The sequence below is a fragment of the Danio rerio genome, chromosome 25 (assembly GCF_049306965.1).
Source record: "Danio rerio strain Tuebingen ecotype United States chromosome 25, GRCz12tu, whole genome shotgun sequence".
In the NCBI taxonomy this organism is placed as follows: Eukaryota; Metazoa; Chordata; class Actinopteri; order Cypriniformes; family Danionidae; genus Danio; species Danio rerio.
This window is the reverse complement of record NC_133200.1, coordinates 32,361,334-32,382,968: the sequence shown is the minus strand read 5'-3', so window position 1 is coordinate 32,382,968 and position 21,635 is coordinate 32,361,334. Positions and strand designations below refer to the sequence as shown.

The window sequence follows — 21,635 nt, the reverse complement described above, 5'->3', positions numbered from 1 at the left end:
TAGCATTACATTTCCTCAAAAATAAAAATTCCACAAAAGTGCAGTGTTCCTTTAAAATAAAAAAAATAAAAACTGTTGAAGCAATACAAGAAACAGCAAGTAACATACATGCTTTCATACACAAATATGTTTTGCGGAAATTAGCTTGCTGTAAATAAATCTACCATTCATCCACCAAAAATAGAAAGCAAAATAGGGTACTGGGTCTGGCTCATATTGTTCATATATATCTACATCACTCCAATATCTCATTCCAGCATCTCCGAGACGCTGCAATTACTACAGAGAACAAATGTAAAAAGTAAATAAATGAAAGCAGGCCTAATAAATTGGAACTGGGTCTATTGTCCCGCCACATATTTTCATACGGCACTTCCAACAAACACGGCAGAGTCAAATATAGATATTCCCCTTAGACGAGATGGAAATTGAGAGATGGAGCGGGAGAAAAAGACAAGATCTGTAGGAGATATATTGGCAACACAGGGGGAACATGTTATTATAGGGCAGGATATTTCAGTAGCAGCTTGACTTTGCAGTGGTGCGGTATTCTGAACATATTTAATTGGGTCCCCGCTGATTGATTGCCATTCTTCCACTGAAGCTCGGAGTACGTGAGAACAATATGAGAATGTGATGGGATGTCATGTGTGGACAGCTGTACTTTGAGGCTAATATGAAAAGTGACAGAAAATGGATTACTTTTAAATCTGAATGCATGCATTAAAATAGATCATTATTAATTATATCATCAAGAGACAAAGCAACTAGCTATCCATCATTGGATGAAGAAGCCATTCTAGAAAAGTTTAAGAACCCCCTCGCACTCGGAACGAATAAAGCATGAGAAATCAACGGTCTCCAATGCATGTATGGATTCAATTAGATGCCTTTATTCATAACGCTGCTTAATTTTTAATGTTAATTTACCACACGTTGATTCGGGGGAACGGCTGCGGTTATAAATAGTCTGTGCTGCAAATGGTTTTAGATTAAAGTCTAAATGAGAGGTTGATATTTACTTTCTTGCAATGTAAATCTGTAAGACATCATTATATGTAATTGGTGCATATGATCCATCATAAAGATATAAGATGGACACCAGTTTTGATCTGCTCGTGTAGCTATATGTTCATAGTTAAAAATGCAGGCCACCCAAGATTGTAGGACATTAAATAAGGTTTTTAGCTGAAATTGTGGTCTTCAATTTATTGTCAGGGGAAAAAAAGATATTAATTTTGTTTTGCTTATATATATATATATGTATATATATATATATATATATATATATATATATATATATATATATATATATATATATATATATATATATATACAACAGTTCTGTCTGGTTCTCGAATCTGATTGGCTGATAGCCATGATATATTTAAGTAATATCAGCACCCGTACAGCCTCTTTACCCTTTGTGTATTACTCCACCCACATACAGCCAGCAACAATCAGATACTACAGATCTAAAGTTTAAAAGATGCTTGCTCAGCTGTTTAACTGTCAGCTTATGATTTAAATCCAACGCGGAAGAAAGTAGCTCCTCTTACAAAACGGGTTTTGAGACTCTCCATGTTTGATTTTGTTTTTTTATACACAATTATGCCGTCAAACTGTTGTATAAATGCAATATCACACGAGTATATATATATATATATATATATATATATATATATATATATATATATATATATATATATATATATATAGACACTCACTGGCCACTTTATTATGTACACCTTAGTAGTACCACGTCGGACACCCTTTTGCCTTCAGAACTGCCTTTGTGGCATAGATTCAACAAGGTACTAGAAATATTCCTTTGAGATTTTGGTCAATATTGAAATAATAGCATCACTCAGATTTACATTTCAGATTTGTTGGCTGCACATCCATGATGCGAATCTCCCATTCCACCACATCCCAAAGGTGTTCTGTTGGATTGAGTTGTGGTGACTGTGGAGGCCATTTCAGTGAACTCATTGTCATGTTCAAGAAATCAGTCTGAGATGATTCGCGCTTTATGGCATTGTGTGTTATCCTGCTGGAAGTAGCTATCAGAAGATGGGTACACTGTGGCCATAAAGGGATGGACATGGTCAGCAACAATACTCAGGTAGGCTGTGGTGTTGACAGAATGCTTACTTGACTAATGGACCCAAAGTGTGCAACGAAAAATATCCACCACACTATTACACTACCACCACCAGCCTGAACCGTTGATACAAGGCAGGATGGATCCATGATTTCATGTTGTTGACACCTAATTCTGACCCTATCATCCAAATGTTGCAGAAGAAATCGAGACTCATTAGACCAGGCATTGTTTTATCAATCTTCTATTGTCCAGTTTTGGTGAGTCGGTGTGAATTGTAGCCTCAGTTTATGATGTCAGCTGACAGGAGTGGTGTTCTGCCTCAAGGCTGGACGAATTCAGAGATGCTCTTCAGCATACCTTGGTTGTAACGAGTGGTTATTTGAGTTACTGTTGTCTTTCTATCAGCTCGAACCAGTCTGCCATTCTCCTCTGACCTCTGGCATCAACAAGGCATTTGCGCCCACAGAACTGGATATTTTCTCTTTTTCGTACTATTCCCTGTAAACCCTACAGATGGTTGTGGTTAAACATCCCAGTAGATCAGCAATTTCTAAAATACTCAGAAAGTCACTTAAATCACCTTTCTTTCTCATTCTGATGATCGGTTGGAACTTCAGCAGACGTTCTTGACCATGTCTACATGCCTAAATGCATTGAGTTGTTGCCATGTGATTAGCTGATTACAAATCTGGATTAACGAGCAGTTAGACAGGTGTACCTAATAAATTGGCCGTTGAGTGTATGTAATTAGCAGATATGATAGATACATCATAATGATGTAGATGGATAATGAAAAAAAAGAAACCAGTTTTGATCTGTATGCAACTACAGCATATGCTGAAAACAAATTATATATATATATATATATAGATAGATAGATAGATAGATAGATTAATTTTCTTTTACCTGTATTTATGTAGATTATACAGTACCAGGTCTGTTTTTGTACATTGATAGTGTGCAGAACATCTCGTTGCTATTAATATTGAGCTAATGCTCTTTATTTATTGCCTTGTTTCTACAGCTTTTTAGCAGTTGCAGGTGTGTGAGGTTAATTGCTCAATGAATGATTCACCAAGGACCAGGGTTTCAGAGGAAAATCTTCTTTAATATTCTACTGAAGAAAAAAAGTCACCTACATCTTGTATGGCCCGAGGGTGAGAAAATTAACAGCGCATTTAAATTTTTGAGTGAACTATCACTTTAATGGACATTTTAATATAGACTGTGCATTTACACATAGGCCACACATTACAGTTTAATATCGTTGAAATTGCTGAAACTAGAAATTAGGTTACGATTCATGGAGAAAGATGAAGCCCCAGAATTAGTTAATTAGTTATTGTTTAATTATTTAGCACCGCATGTGCTACTCAGATGTGTTTGTTTTATTGTAACGAGATTATCAGTGCGTCATACAGAAATGACAAAGTCAGAAAATATGGAAAATACAGTTTCAAAAATACTTGTTCATCACAGTGCTTACAGTATGTTACCTTTTTTACTGTAAACATTGAAAGTTTGTTAGTATTAATGCAAACTACTTGCTAGTCTTTAATCTAAAAATAGCATAGATTTTGTATTTTTGAAAAAAATGACAAAAACCATATTTATTGGGTAAAAAAACAGTAATAATATTAGATACACTTTTGTGCATAATGTAACTTGTGTTTTGTTTCATAAAATACAATTTAATAAAATATTATTTAGAGCATTTATTTGATAGATAGATAGATAGATAGATAGATAGATAGATAGATAGATAGATAGATAGATAGATAGATAGATAGATAGATAGATAGATAGATAGATAGATAGATAGATAGATAGATAGATAGATAGATAGATAGATAGATAGATAGATAGATAGATAGATAGTACAAACCCAGAATATTATAAAAAAAATAGGCCCATATTGTAATAAAACATTACTTGGCCGACTGTATCCAAGTCTCTCCCTCTCTCCCTCTCTCTCTCTCTCTCTCTCTCTCTCTCTCTCTCACACACACACACACACACACACACACACACACTCAATAAGTGGCTTCACCCGGAGATTGACAGATTTAACAGTGATGACGTCGATTTTGAAGAAACTCGCGTACAGACTCGCAGCCTCATTTAAATCGGAGACGCTCGGTCGGGCAGGAACATCCGCATAGTTTCCTCTGGAAAGTCAGCAGAACGACGCTGTCTGGACATATGTACGGTCTTTTTCTGGACTTTATCGGAATCCCGGGAGTGACGGCTGTTTGTGCTGCTAGAGGCTCGTTTGCGGAAGTGTGACGGGTATTGGCTGGTAAATATTTCGGGACTAACAAACCCTGTGGTGAGCGAGAGACTATGCAGCGGTTAACGGGACACGGAATGTCAGACGCCGCGTCCAAACTCTTGCGTTGAACTTTAATCGCTTCGAACAATAGAAACCTGTCGCACACGCCTGCCTTTCCCGCATGGAAAGTGTCATCAGCTGTTGCTGAGAATAAAGGAGTGTTTGTTGTGTGTTGAGTCGGGATGGATGTGCGGTTGTAGACGCGTCAGATCATCGGAAAGATGCAGCATCTCCGTGTGGCGTGGGCGCTCGCGGGAGCGGCGGTGGGCTTTTTTCTGCTCTTCTTGATTCAAGCGCATTTCTTCGGCGAAGGTAAGCCGCACTTGCCATTTTTAGCCAGTGCAAAAATGCTGATTTTACTACAAATAATTGTATTAAAATAAAAAGCACTTGTGGTTGCCAGAAGTTCACAGCAGTAGACAGTTATTAACATTTTCATGACTTTTTGTTTTTCGCGTTATTTTACAGCAGCCTATATAATGTCTAATTAAGCTGTTCAAATCTGTATTGTCGCCGTGAAACCTCATAATTGTACAGTGTTGCAATGTAAACCATGTAGTGACTTTATGATGATAAAAACGGACCTCAAACGGCATAAAGATAGTGTAGTTGCATACACACATACAAAACACCATCAGCAGCATTTATGACATTAATATAGCTACTGCAGAAGTTGCGTGGTGAACTGAACAGCATAAACTGCATACATTTCACCATACACTTTCATATACTAAATGTTCTTAAAGATAAAAACTTTTAAAATACAAATTTAGCTAAAGATATTGTGCATAGAGAGTTTTGGAATTTCCCTTTCTCCAGAGATTATGAAGTAGTATTTATAAAAATATAATTGAAGGAATATTTTAAATATTTACTTTAAATATTTTTGGTTATTATTATTTATTATAGGTAATTATTTCACCTTATATATTTTATTAGAATTGTATTACAGATAAAAGCATAATTTATTATTGTAAACCCTTTGCAGAACATTTTAACACAATAAAATAAATTATTTCATTCATTCATTCATTCATTCATTCATTCATTCATTCATTCATTCATTCATTCATTCATTCATTCATTCATACATTTTCCTTTAGCTTAGTACCTTATTTATCAGGGGTTGCCACAGCGGAATGAACTTCCCTTCCAGCCACAACTAAGTATATGATTCTGATGGTATGATATCCTTGGATAATAATATTACGGTTTCAAAGTATTACAGTATTGTGCCTACTGCTCTAAAATATGTTCTTTTTTTTATGTCTGCTAAAACTAAAACTTTTCCCTCTTTGAACACAGTAAATTGTATTTTGAGCAACATTTAAAATAGTTTGGAAGAGTAAACAAGTCAGGCTAACCAATTAAACTACATAATTGACTTCTGCTGTCTTCATTAGTTTCAAAAACCCAGCTTTCCTTACAACTTATGAAAAAAGGCATCTTTGGATATATTTTGTGCTGGAGATACTGTTGGCCTAAAAAAAAAAAAAAAAAAAAAAAAACAAACAAAAAAATCTAACGAACGGTATTGCATGAAATGTTGGCAGTTTTAAAACCTTGGCTTTTCCATATACCCTGAAAACAGTTATCGTTCCATACCTAGCCACAACCCAGTACTGGGGAACATGCATACACCTTTAAATTCATGCACTCAAACACTAAGGCCAATTTAGTTTACCCAATTCACCTGTACTGCATGTCTTTGGACAGTGGGGGAAACTGAAGCACCCGGGGCAAACCCACATGATCACAAGGAGAACATGCAAACTCCACATAGAAATGCCAACTGACCCAGTTGGAACTTGAACCAGCAACCTTCTTGCTGTATGGCCACTGTGCCGCCCGAGAAATACAAGTTATTTTTTATTTAATATTGTTTTGAGTAAGATACTTGACATGAAATAGGTTTACAGTTCAGAAAAAGTAATAACAAAATATATATACTCAAAGCTAGCCATAACATTATGCCGCAAAATTTGTGAACACTTAGTAGTGTGTATATTACTTGTACATTTTATTTTTAAAGTGCATCGATTATCTATGTTACATATCTTACAAATATCCTATAGCCCACAACGTACTTTAATTATTTTCATATATATGTCAGACATTATGCAGTGTTTTCTAAATGTAGTTGCAGCGATACGCATGTGCATTCATTTATTTATTATGTCACATATAGTGTATGCAAACAGTATGTGTGTGTACATCAGTGATACTCTGTATTCATCTGCCATCACAGCTGATAAGAAAAAGGCTTTGTGCATGACCTTTCATGTACTTGTCAATATGTCGTGCTTAAATGCAGCCTAAGGCCAAACCAAGGATTATCTCTTTGAATTGCTACTCCATTTGTGCACTTAAGGAGGTTTCTGTGTTAGTATCAACGTTATTTACTGCCACCATAATGGGATATCATTGGTAAGATTTATGGTTTGATTCACAATTATAAATGGTATTATGGATAACAGACTGGATATAACATACAAGGTGATACATGTAAAAACCATAATTGTGGATAGATAGATAGATAGATAGATAGATAGATAGATAGATAGATAGATAGATAGATAGATAGATAGATAGATAGATAGAGGAGTCACCTTAGAGCTCAGTCTGACATCTTTTGTTCTCTAAATAGTCTGCATAGAAAACGCAAGCAAATTCTACCTCATAAAATTGATCCATGTTGCTAAGTCCCACATTTCATAAATGTTCATGAAAGGTGTGCTTTATATTTGTTTTAGCCCAGAAAACAGAATTATTGTTCATAGTTCAAAAATTTTCTCTGTACAGTTCTTAAAGACATAGTTTACCGAAACATGAAAAGGACATGATTGTTTAGACTTAATCCTAATTCTACCACTTAGCCCTTCCAGTTACCCTTCAGTTCCCTTGTTCCAACGAAGGGGTAGGGGAAGTGCCATACAGCCCTTTAAATTAAGATTTTTCAGGACCATATGACTATAAAAGTGAGCAAGGAGACACATGAATGTAAAAAATTGAGCATTACTTAGAATTTTTACTACAAAAATAGGTCCCACTTTATATTAAGTGTCCTTAACTACTATGTACTTACATCAAAAAATAAATACAATGTACTTACTGTGTTTATAATGTATTTGAGAACACTTGTGGTGGTTTAAGTTGGGATAGAGGTTGGGTTGTGGACATGTTTGGTGGCATGGGTAGGTTTAAGGGTGGGTTAAGGTGTAAGGGATGGTCAACAGTGTATTTAAAAATGTAATTAATAAAGTTAATTACAGATGTAATTACATACATGTAATCAAGCATAAGTACACAGTAAATACATGTATTTACACAATAAGTACATTGTAGTAACCTATTAATTCCTGTGTAAGTACATATTAGTTAAGGCCACTTAATATAAAGTAGGACCCAAAAAGGTATGGTACATTCACCATGACAAAAATGCATTGCTAATAATAAATATTCCACAACATATTTTAAATTCTGATTAACGTTACCAAATGACTTGGCAAGAATTTGGCAGTCTGTCAGAAAAGCCTGGTGATATTTACTTAGCTTTTTACAGCATGTATGCTATAATGTTATTACTGATTTTTTTTGTGATTAAATCCATAAATATGACGTCAGAGGAATTCTGCAGTCTTATGCAACCAAGTACAGCACAAATAACTGTGATCAGGGATGATCACTCGAACGTAAATTTCAGATCTGAAAATATGAGATGCATCTCAACTAAAGCTGATTGACATTAGAGCAGTGAGCTTCACTTTTTTACTAGACAACCACTGTCTCAATTGTTTTAGTGCTGTTGCACAGGACGTCAGGTGCTTTTACTGCAAGTAGTCAACTTTTTCATCTGCATGTGTATAAAGCACTCCAACAAAAAACATGAGGCGCAATGATGCATTTCCACTGGCACATTGGGAACGCAGTGGGAACGTTTTTAGTTCATACGTACAGAAGATTAGCATCAGCGCTCAAGCTTCTGTGCATCAAATTTAAATTCCATATGAAAGAATTGAAAACACTTGTCTTTCGTGACTACATGAATGTAGTGTGTATGTGTAGTAGTGGTGTCCTATTTCTTTGGGGATTATTCCATCCCTACTCCTTCACACACCAGTTCAAGGGACAAGAGGTAGATGTAGGGGTATAAAATAGAATTGGGATTGTGGTTTTAAATCTTAATGATATAAGTTTCTTTCTTCTGTTGAACACAAAAGAAGATATTTTGAAGAATGCTGGTTGCTGGCACCCAACTACTTCCGTAGTAGGAAAAGAAAATAGTCATTTTCCTTCAGCTTACAATGAACCGCCAATTACTCTGGCATACGTATGTTTTATGCAGTAGATGCTCTTTCAGATGCAACCTGGCATTGAGAGTGCTGTCATTAACCCTCACTGCTGGGAAACATCCATACACTCTCTCATTCACACTTACTCATACGTTATGACCAGTTTAGTTTATTTAAATCACCTATACCTATGTCTTTGGACTGTGGGGGACAAGCAACGCCCGGAGGAAACCCAAGCAAACATGGTTTGAACATGCAAACTTCACACAGAAATGCCCCCTGGCCCAGCAGGGACTCGAACCATCGACCTTCTTGCTGTGAAGTGACCACTGAGCCACTGTGTCGCCCCCAAAAAAGTCAATGGGTTCTAGCAACCAGCATGATTCAAAATATCATCTCTTGCATTAACAGGAGAAAATATCTCAGTTAGGTTTAGAGCAAGTGAAAGGGAAATTAATTCATTCTTATTTGTGAGTGAACTATCCATTAAAGGCAAGTTGGAATTGCATGATGATGAAAAGCTCTTTATTTTTTTAACCAATCGATGAGCTTGTAAGTGAACTGATGCTATCATATAATTACATACGGAGTTCTTTCTGTTTTCGATACCACTATAGGGGTAAGGATCAACACTGAGTAGACTGTGTGTGAGAGCAATCGGCCATTATGTAGAAGCTAGCTTTGAACAGCTTAAAGGTTTGAGTTGGCCTGCCGCCATGGCAAACAAAACACGTTGGCCCAGTTGCCACAGTAACTGGGCTTTTAAGAAAATAATTGGAGAATGCATGGGTTTGCTTCTCACAAAGTGCCAAGGAATAGAGCAGTGACCTCCAGCATAGTGATAGAGAGAACCACAGGAGGCATCTGCCCAAACGCTTTTCATTTCCTACTTACAGAGCTAGTGCAACGTTGGGTGTTTGATATTATAATGGACCATTCTCAGACCACAGCTCACATCCTGCAACATTTCTCCAGTTATGTTCTTTATTACGCCAGTTTTGTTGATGCTCATTTTAGTATCGTCTAGTGGCTTTAAAAATATCCGAAGCGATACTATGCGGTTGCCTAATACACATGTCTAGTGTTATTGTGAACAATACAAGAGATGATATCAAAATAGTACTTTCATTAACAACGTTCTTCAAGATAATAACTTAGTTGCTTCAATAAGTTGCCGAAAGAACTTTCCTTTTTGGCTGATGCCATTTTGAAATAATATTTCTAATACCTAGCACAGTTTCTTGTCATTGCGATTTATGCAATAATCCACTTTTCCTGAAGGCGGATTAAATGAAACCTTACTTTTATACTTGAAATTGTTTTATACTGTGTTTCACATAAAAATGCATTGAATTACAGTAGACACTTTTATATTGAAAACCTATTTTTAATCTCATTTGGTGATCAATCGCTCCTGGTAGATTTTTTTTTCTTGATATGATATGTACTGTACAATATCACAAAAAAAGGAATACAATATACTGTATATGAAGAAGGATTGCTTTCTTTATTGTATTTTTTTCTATTGAGGCTGCATTTTTGGCCTCATTTGGTGTTTTGGTATATATATATATATATATATATATATATATATATATATATATATATATATATATATATATATATATATATATATATATATTAGTGCTGTCAATCGATTAAAAAAAATTAACTAATTAATCGCACCTTTTTAAAAAATTGCATTTAAAATACTGAAACTTGTAATTTTGACTATTTAAATGTAAAATTAATGTAAACGCAAGACAAAAAATATTTAAATTCAAAATATAATTTTTTAATAGAATTTTTGTTTAACTTGTAACACAGATTTCTTCATGTAAACAACATACCCACAATAAACCATCAAGATCCTGGCTTGACAGCCATATTTATTACAGAAATTAAAACACAGGCATGTTAATGACATTTAAATTTCAAAACAATCAATGCCAATAAAGAAAACATTGATTTCCATGTTGGATTCTAAGTGGGCTGCAAAAAAATGCCAAAATACAGGAATTGCAGATATGGAAAATGAAAAATTATAATAATAAACTATAGAATACAAACTGTTGCACTCATTGTAAAGTTTTATTGCTGTGAGTTGAGAACATTAGTTATAGAGTAAAAACGATTTTGCTTAATCCTCCTTTACTTTCATCCAGTTGCTAAGACTAGGAGTATCCCGCAAGTGCACAGAGACTCCCAAATGCCCGCAAATGAATGATTATTTCTCGCAAACCGGTCGTTAAATACATTGCACACCCCTCTCGCCCCTACTCAGATACGTCGCTCACTCCACCCCTGACACCCCTCAACGGGCCTGACACAGACAAACACACAGACAGACACACACACAATGCGCTGCAGACGTTTTGGCCCCAATGGCCTTCCATACTGGAGCGACTCCCCTCAGATTCAACACGCATGATCACGTTCATCAAATTTGCTTAAACTAAGCGTCCTAAAGTATTACTGTATTTCACAAGGATTCTGACACAACAACGCAAAGCATACGATTTCGTTGCGTTTAATGAGGAAACACGCTAAACTTGGAGGGCTCATGCTAAAAGGCAGAGTAATGCCCTGTCTTTGACAGCTCGCGACTTCACCAGACGTTCTGAGTACATTTACATAAGACACCAATACTCCAATTATAATATGATTAAGATTATACTCTTATTAAAATTCTACCGTGTAGCCTTAAAAGGAACCTTACCTTAAAGGAACACCGAGTCACGAAATGCTGAGGATTTTCTTTCTGTTCGCCATGTGGTATCAACTTACAACAGAAGTCGAAAGTTAAAAATGAAACACGTGAAATTGCATGAAACTCTGGATAACCTGTGATGCGACTAATTGTTTTATACTGGAACTTGCCTTCAAAAAGTGCTTCCTTGGTCTTATCCACATTTATTGCATGTTAAATACACACGTCCACCACAAGAGGAAGTAAAAAAACCTGCAACTGCGTTAATTGCGTTAAATTTTTTTAACGCGTTAATTATTTAAAATTAATCGCATGCGTTAACACGTTAATTTTGACAGCGCTAATATATATATATATGCATTTCAAGAGTTCACACTTAGCTGATGATTAATTTTAAGCAAGTTTGCTGTCCTGGGAGAGAGCCCTGAGCTCAAAAGGTCCTTGAGCCCTGGCCTCCCTCCCGTTTGCAGGGCGAGAGGGGAGCCTTAAGCTCAGGTAGATCTTGACAGCTCCCCCCTTGATAAGAGCTGGTGACTAAAATGAATGCTATGAAGAGATATGCTGCAGGATGAGACATTGACTGTAGTGCTAAATTTAGATTGATCAATTTACTTCTTGTGCATGTTTTTAGAATGTGGGAGGAAACTGGAAAACCCACGCGAGCACGGGAAGAACATGCAAACTACGCACAGAAACGACCACCGGCCTTTTAAAGGGCTAGAACCGGTGACATTCTTGCTGTGAGGCAACAGTGCTAACCACTGGGCCACTTGCCGCCCTATGAAGGTAAAGGTGAAGAGGTAGGGGTGGAAGGGGGGATACTTCAAATCGAAGATGACTGTAGTGTAAAAACCCTGGCTCTTTATTGTGGGTTAGAAATGGCCTGTTTGGTGGTTCATACATGCTAATGCAGCACCAGCTGTGTTCAATCATAATCATGTGATCCTCTCGAAATTACTTTATGAATAAACTTCACCTATTATTTTATGTATTTTATTTTGATCTCATTTGATGCTTTGGTTGTAGTCTTAATATTGTACATAGTAAAAAGAAGAGGAAAAGCAAGAACAAAAAAACAAACAAACAAATGTTTTCATTTTTGTGATTAAAAAACAGTTATGACACTGAATAATGGTTTCTGCTGAAGTTAAAACACATGTAATGTATTGACTAAAATGAATATGACCATATGTGAAGAAATAGGATGCATCATTATTATTTATCTAGCTGTCTGCGTTTTTATTTATCTAGTGTTCATTCCTGCTAAGAAGTGTCAAGCCTTAGCAGAAATTCACCCTACAGGGGGCGCCTATGAGGATTAAATAGGGTTTTGAGTTTACACCCCATTCACACGGGCGTCAGCGTCAATGCTTCCCATTCACTTTGAATGGGTGACGTTAGGCGTTGCTGAACTGCATTGTGAATCCATCGGCGCCGCTTCAGAGGCGTTGCTTGCTGCAGAAGTTGGGACTAGCTCAACTTTTCAAGCGCCAATGGAAGCGTCAGCCAATCAGATCGCTGTATGCAAATACACCAGTTAGACAGTGGCCTATGGCTAACTGAATTTCATTGGCTGATGCTGCTATGACGATCGCCAACTTCAGACATGCCTTCAGTCAAGCGTTGACACTGAAGTCCCATGTGAAAGGGGCATTAGGGTCTGGTGTTATTTTGTGTTAAGGGTTTAGGGTTCGGGGACTATCTATCTATCTATCTATCTATCTATCTATCTATCTATCTATCTGTCTGTCTGTCTGTCTGTCTGTCTGTCTGTCTGTCTGTCTGTCTGTCTGTCTGTCTGTCTGTCTGTCTGTCTGTCTGTCTGTCTGTCTGTCTGTCTGTCTGTCTGTCTGTCTGTCTGTCCCGTCCGTCCGTCCATCCAAGCAAAGAATATCCATAGCTGTATATCAAAACTGAATGAATTCATTTATTCTCTCTTTGGCTTAGTCCTTTTATTAATCAGGGGCGGAATGAACCACCAACTTATCCAGCATTTGTTTTACGAAGTGGATGCCATTCCAGCCACAACCCAACACTGGGAAACACCCATACACACTTTTTTACACACATGCACTAAGGCCAATTTAGCTTATTCAATTCACCTACAGTGTAGCGCATGTCTTTGGACTGTGGTGGAAACTGGAGCACCCGAAAGAAAACCCACGCCAACACGGCAAGAACATGCAAACTCCTCATAGAATTGCCAACTGACCCTGCCTGGGTTCAAAGCAGCATCTCTCTTACTGTGTGGCGATTGTGCTACCCACTGCGCCACCATGACGCAAAATATATTATATACAGTACATATTCTTTGTCATATCAAAGAACTAAATCTCTTGTTCCCATTAGGTTGAGGTCACAAAGGCACTGAAAGCGAACAAAGAGAAATGCTCAAAAACCCCATACAATGCGACTGCTAAGCATTTCAAATGAACAGTTGGCTACAAAGATTAACATTGCGGCGGCCACCTGAACTTCTCAGCAGTTGCTAATTGATGAAACTAGCTTGAAAAAAAAAAAGGACAACTGCCAGACTAAAACCAACAGAGAGAAACGCTGTGGATGCAGCGTCCTAACAAAGTGTACCGCATAAGTTTGAAGCATTCTAAATAAATTAGATTAAAACACTCCCCAGGAGTCGGGCACAAGCAGACATCTAGCACTTGCAGTTTGCAGGGGCTCTTTGGCATGATTGGACTTTAGAAGCAAAGATTTTGGCTGCCTGCTGAGCTCAGAGGCCAGCCATACTGACCTGGCATCAGGTCCAATCTCAGTCTGACTGTCATTACTGACTCTAAAGGAGACCCTCGTCCCCCGCCGGCCCTCCCTCCGACTACTGCACCAATCTAGACAAGGATAATAGGTGTATAGGATGACAGGAAGGAATATATACTGCCCAGATAAAGTGTCCTTAGCTCTTAAAGCAAGTTACTGGAGGTGGAAATTAAGATACATCTACTGGCAGACTTGCCATGAAAAAAAAAACTGATTTGAAATATATGGTACAAGACTTAAAATCATCATTTTGAGGGTGCAATAATTCTGTCTGCTCAATGTAATAACTGTATTTTTATGGTCTTGCCACTGTTTCTGAGGAGGAGGAATAAGATTTGGAAACAGACCTGCTTTCAGGAGTTTAAAATGATGGTTCATCTGTGCATTTGGCAGTGCCTGACAGTGCATTCGGTTTATATGGGAACTAAACTATTTTGCTAAAATAAAAGCTGAATAACAATACACATTCTTTTTGGTCAGACTTTACTGTAAGGTTGTATTAGTCGTATGTATTTGCTAATATGAACAGTACATTTATTGCTACATTTATTCATCTTTGTAAATGTTAGATAATGAAAATAAAATAATTGTTTAGCTCATTTTGACTCACCGTACGTTAACCGATTTACAAGCATGATTTTGGATTTTAATAATGCACTAATGAATGTTAAACTATGACTAATAACTGTATTTATTGTAACTGTACTTAGTAGCTGCCATTTGATTGGCTGTTAGAAATTTGCTTTAAGGAAAAGTTGGACAGATGTACCTAATAAAGTGGGCGGTAAGTGTGTATGTATGTGTGTGTGTGTGTAAATATATATATATATATATATATATATATATATATATATATACACACACACACACACACACACACACACACACACACACACACACACACACACACACACACACACACACATATTTATTTATATATATATATATATATATATATATATATATATATATACACACACACATTTATATAAGCTTGTTTATATAAATAAAATATAATATATATATATACATTTATATAAGCTTGTTTTCATTTCTTTTAGTCTTCTTTTAGTTTCTGTTTTACTGAAATTTGCCCAATTATTTATTATTGAAAAAACAAACTTTCCTTCAGTTTGCATTACATTAAATAACTTAATTTATTTTTATTAATTCTAATACTAGTCACTAGGTTTTTGTCTTGAACTTGATTCATTCCTGCCCCGACCTCCAACTCTGCTGATTATTTTATATTGCACAGTCTGTCTATCTGCACTATCCTCTAATTGTCTTTTCACAACTCCCATCGTCTCCAAACATTACATTATTCATATATGCTTTTGTAACCAGTGGTGTTTCTTAATGAAAACATCTTACAGTCAAGCAAGGCCAATTGACTCGCTATGCAAGGCAATAACGGCGGCATAAAGCGTTCGGTTATAGAATTGAACCGAACGATCTTGGCATGAGAATGAAGGCTGATAGCGTCGTGTGGCGCTGGTGGAGTCCAGCATCGGTCCCCTGATGATAGACTCCCTTTTCACTCCATCACTTTTCTGACAGCCTGTAAAGGATAGCTTTTGAATTTCAGATCAGCACAGCCAGCAAGTCTCCATCTCTGAGATGCATGGTTGGCAGCTCTTTCATCCCTAAAACGCATGCACTGGAGTATACAGGAGATCCTGCAGAGAGAGCGAGGAGAGGTTGGAGATGAATCAGACATTTGGCTGTCAGCGGGGCTATTTAAACAGACAGCGAGGGCGTATCATCTATCAGGAGTTGCGCCGCTTAACACGTCTAAGCTGCGGCACTTAGAGACGTTTTAGAACAATGCGAGCAAATCTCAAGCTTATCAGAGCGTTTTGGGCCTGTGACCATTAGCAAAGTGTCGACTTGCATTCTTGCCGTGTTAATGATGTCATAATGACTCGTCCTGGAGTGATCCTGCTGTGGGCTGCACTATTAATACCAGCATCTCACATTCACTATGTTTAATTGTATTTTTCTCGGAATGATCACAGCACTGTTATACTTTAATGATTGTTTGTTCTGACTCATGGGGCAAAGAGAGGTAAGGGAAGTGGATAAAACAAGAACTGTGATTCCCATTTTTAGATTATTTTTGTCTAAGTGGTGGACAGTAACTATTTGTACTTTGCTACTGTACTTGCGTACATATTTTAAAGGGTCACGAAACACCAAAACACATTTTTTGAGCTGTTGACAGTCATATATGTGTCCCACACTGCTAAAAACACTATTAGGACACCTATATTTGACTAAAAAGTGAAAATTGGTTGTTTTTGCGTTATTTTGAGCAAATTCGTACTTCCGGTTTGAAACGAATTTTTATAGCTGCGTCATGGCCTTGAGATCTTAGCATGTATTCCAGAGTGCATACTGGAAGTCTGTGCCAGAGTGTCCCGTATTACATCTCTGAGTGTGTTGCATTCATTCATGAGTATGGCTTGGTTCAAACCAATCAGCGTGCTCCATTATGTATGCGCTGCAACTTTATTAAGATGCATGCTAGCTTTCTTAGACTATACCTGAAACAGTGTTCAGACGGCAGAGAGACAACACACGTCGTGTTGCCAAAACTTGTGGGAAAAGAATAAGAATTGTTTGGAGACCTGGGTCGCCAGTGTTGCTTTCATAATGTGAAGGTTTTGTTTTCATTTTCTCTCTATGAGCGCGCTGCTAGACTCATGTGTGGATCCGTAGACGTGACGCGTGGCAGAAATGCGTTTGTTTGGGATATTTTTTACTCGAGAGCATTTCTCATCAATGGTGAGATCCGGATTTGCTGCTCATCTCCACGAGACGCAGCTCCAGTATATGTTGATTATCCTGTCTGCAGATTCGGTAAGTGTGTGCGATCAGCGCCCTTTCTTTGTTCATTCAGATGGCAAAGATATAGTTCGTATGGTCAGCTCTACTCTTTCAGTGTTTCAAGACAGACCTTAGTCAAAATGATTTCTTAGTTACTTAGTTTACAGTACGTTGATATCACTACAATATTGAAAGATCTGCTGTAAATGCTGCTCTCTGTGTGTAAACACGTGAACACTGGAAGCAAACTTTTGCCGACCGTCGTGTTGAATTTTTGTTGTATTTTACAGAGAAATGCAGAGGCTGTTTTTCTCCAATAAGACGTGCGACGTCCAATACACACTGTCTTTCTCCCCTGCGTGAGTGTGTGTGTTTGTATTTCCTCTGTCTTCAGCGCGTGCCCAAATGGCAACTCCCATGTTTATTCAAACCCTGCCCATTTTCCCACCCCGACACTCCCACCCAAACAGAGCAAGACACACCCACTTTCCTGACTTTTTCCAAACTAGAGGTGTGAAAACATCCTGCTGAAACGGAGGGTTTCATGGCCCTTTAAGTATCTGTACTTTATGGTAGTATATTTGTTTTAGGACATGTCTGCTTTTACTTCACTGCATTCCAAAAAAAAACTTTTTTCTTCACTACGTTACTGAAAGAAAATGAGTAAAAGGTCATTTTGAAGGGGAGAAGTTTTCACCTGCTTAGAGATGAGATAATGGTGTTTATTTTGTGAAAATTCAGACATTCAAGCTGCGTCTCAAATGGAAAACGATGCACTCATGGACTATGTACTTATGCACTTACACACTTCTTTGGCTCTCGGCGAAGGCAGTCGCACTTCTTCCCTCTCCGTCCCATATGTCTCCTTGCTGGCTCCTCTTGTCTTCGTCTTATTCTATCTCTGAGGCTCTCCGTGCCCTGCTATCCAATTGACTAAGGAATTATGGATTTGATCAACTGGTCTCTGAATGCAATTGACATCATCTTCACGATGAAAAGTTTGGGCTCAGGAGAGCCCACTTGTCCTGCTGGGACGTTTGCAGCTGGATACGTGATGGACGGGTGGGAGAAATGGCCTGTCCTGTGCCTGGCTGCTCTGTCTCTGGAGGATAATGAAGGTATTTACCTATTGCCAACTTTGATAACCGAGTTTCTGCTGATGGGCTTATGTAGGGCCCTGGGGTATCAACAACTGATGAAAGCAGTCAGTGCTGCTCAAAACCCCATCAGGCTGGCCGGCTTAATTATAATGCATATGCATAGGGTCGCAAATTAGACTATGGTCCTAGACCGCAAACATCGGGGTGAAATTAGCGGCTCTGCAACAAGATTTGGCCAGATCGGGAGACGAGTAACAGACATTAAATATCTGTGAAATTGGCAGATATTGACCCAAAGTTGAAGTATTTTCCTATCTTTTCGGCTATCAGCTAGAGAAAAACAACTTCTCTTGAATAGCAAGATAAGGAGACGCTTTGAAAAATTCTGCTCCCTGTCAAAGACACCTGTTGGACTCTACAATCTTACACCCACTCATACACAACTACAGATAAACAATCACTACCGATCCCCTCATCCAAACACCTTTGTGTGCTTTCACCCTCAGGAGTAGGTGGGTGGGTCTGCGACCTGCGCCTCCATGGCTGCAGGACCAGATGGCTGCCCGCCCTCATCGGACTATATCTATATCCGCTGTTCCCTTCCCCTGTGTTGATGTTTTGTCTTGTCTGTGTGCTTTTTGTGCTAGATTGGGCTGTTTTTCTCCCTTGTCTCATGTTGCTCTAATTCAAGAGCAAGGTTAGAGGGTATTTATTTTTTGCCTGACTCTCCTGATGTATCTTACTTCCCTTTCTAATTGCTACCTCCTGTGACCTGTCTTTCCCTGAAAATTGTGATGTTTGTGTACGGTCGGGGGGGTTTAAATTCACTATACGAATGTGTATGTGACAAATAAAAGCCTGATTTGATTTGAACAGCATAGTACATGGATGTAGGGTCATCCCAAATGGAGCACTAATGTTTTTTTTTTACTAAGCGGAAATTCAAACCGTTTCCCTGATGACGTTTGTCGGTTGCCAAATCAGTGAAATAAATGACCAAACTATCAAATAATACCTGTCATGAGTATAACCGCATTCACCATCGGGAGGCACTATAATCACTCTCATAAGAGAATTTTGCTTTCACCATCCAAAATAAATAGTGTTATCCAACTTGTGCGCCCGATAGCTCCGCCCCTACCGCTACATGAGCAAACCTGCGGTCGTTGAGAGCATAAAAATGTCCATCATTTCACACTTCATTTTACCGGCTAAATGAGTGCATCATCCGGCTAATTAAAGTGCACTTATAATTTTTCAGTTTTCAGTGTGAACACACTTACACTATTTATACTACAAAATGACGTAGAATAGTGCATAAGTATGCGATTTGGGATGCAGCTACAGTTACTAGTTAATTAGTTCAATACTTGCACCAAACAATTATTTTCTGAATTGGTATGTTTCTGTGACAACAACTCACTGATTCAATTTTCTGTTTAAAGTAAGTGTTCAGTGAGTAATTAATTATTAATTTAATTTTAATGAATAAATAATTAATGATTCAAATGACGCATTCAGAGTAAGTCCCAGTAAATGATTCACTGATTCAAATGATCCATTCAGAATGAGTCAAAGTCCCTTTGAGGCAAGTCATTTTACTCAGCGGCCATCTTTGAAACACTTCTCGGGCAGTATGCTCAGGTATTCTGTCTGAATGGGGAAACATCAAATTCTCCAAAACTGCTTGCCAAGCATACGATTGAATTTCATATTAAGAATCACCAATAAAATTAAAAAACAACCGTCTTTTTAGTTTAATTAACATCCGAAATACACAAAATCTGCAGAAACTCTTGTCTGGTCCGAGCCCCTCTCCCGAAGTATGATCAGTCTATTGCTACTGATGATAAGCTCCTGTACTAAAAGGCGGGATGTATTCGCCATATATCAATTGCTGATTGGCTCCAGTACTAGTAGGCGACGCTTTAGTCACCATATTGACTGTTATGCTGTGTTCACACCAGACGCTGTATGTGCGAATAAATCGCGATATTCACGCGTAAATAGACATGTGAACATTTTGAGTTCACTTGCTTCATTCACATGTCAAATTCACTTCACAACAGATGGACATTTATGTCTGGGGTGGGGTTTCTGTCGGCACAGTGACTCTAGCTTTGGTACTACAGTGTTAACATGGATTTTATCGAGAGTGTAACTGTGCTTTATGTGCTTTAGGAAGACTGAAAAACAGCAGCTCGTTTGGGGCCTTGCCTGAGTCCACTAGATCCATTCTGAGGTGCATCCAGCTCTGTGAGCTCATAAACTTCTCCAGAAACTATACCTGGATGATGGAAGCTTTTAGCGATGCTTCCAACTGAGCCAAGCCCAGTTTGATGAACTGCTGTCCGCTGTCTGCAGGAGGATTTTCCTACAGGACACCCAACAACAGGCACTATGCCATAATCACTCCCCTACAAGAGAAAGCTCCTGATTGGTTACGTGGCGTGAATGTGTGCTGAAGTTCAGATTTTCCAACTTGAGCGATTTGCACGATACGCTTGTCAATCGCGCAAGTTGAGCAACTTGTGCCACTTTATTCACGTGAACCGCACCGCAGGATGTCTATTCACGCCTTTGCATTGACTTAACATGTCAATCACTTGCGATTGACACTTCTTCCGCATCTGGTGTGAACGCAGAATCACACTTTTCCCCATTCAAAAAGAGTGGCATGTCTTGTGTATTCAAGAGTCTTTGAGTCTCCAGTAAATAAGTATTTACTGACTGAAATGATCCGTTCAGAGTGAGTCTCCAGTAAATGATTCACTGATTTTGTAAACTTTACCTGGATTACTTTAGTACATTCAACTATACCAACCCAGGCTCATTCTGAAAACGTAGTCCCGCGGGTGTTTATGGAGACAGCGGAATACGTCCCGGGAGGTACGTACGGCTGCATTAATTTTTTTCAAGCGAACGCTACGGGGCGGTGTGACGCTGTTCCCATTCACGCTTGCCGGCCGGCCGGCCGACCGCTTACCTCCTTGTGGAGGGCTTTCCTGCTGCAACCTGTTTGTCCACTCAGCTCACTGTGTATGTCGGCAGGCTTGAGATGCAGAGAGAAGTTGAACACGGCGATCGGTTTCGAGTCCGGGGAAGAGCGGTTCCAGCAGTCAGGTAAGACAAAAACAGAATCCCAAAAATTAGGTGAACAAGTTTCATAACAGGGTGAGAACGTCGTGAAATCCGAAAACGCGGTAGAAAGAAAAATCAGGGCTTTTCTTTTTTTGTACGGCTTTTGTAAACTGTTGCTCGGGTTTAGGGAAGTGAGAGGGCGGGCGGGTCAATCTGTAAAAATTGGTTGGGTTTAGGGACGGAGGAGGGCAGGTCAGCTGATTGGCCGGTCGCGCAGTCAATCATCCGGTCAGTCGGACAGTGGCCTCTGGTGAGTTCACGCGAGATCAGCGTGGGTGCGAACTGCACTCGCAAGAGGCGTTTGAGATGTTGAAAAAGCGCACAACAGCGGCCTCTCGCAAAAACAAAC

General features: G+C 38.5%; 1 protein-coding gene across 2 annotated transcripts in view; it reads left to right on the top strand.

Moving 5' to 3' along the window:
• The window catches only part of tafa5b (TAFA chemokine like family member 5b), a 125,586-nt gene that overhangs the window by 46,209 nt on the left and 57,742 nt on the right, over window positions 1-21,635 (top strand). Inside the window, exon 1 of one of the 2 annotated variants that reach the window (XM_073943273.1) lies at window positions 4,231-4,751. The exons of the other annotated variant lie outside the window; for it this stretch is intronic. Coding sequence (XP_073799374.1) covers window positions 4,661-4,751 — 91 coding nt within the window. The 5' untranslated portion in view covers window positions 4,231-4,660. Of the gene's footprint in view, window positions 1-4,230; window positions 4,752-21,635 lie in introns of those variants that run through there. 2 annotated transcript variants of the gene reach the window in all.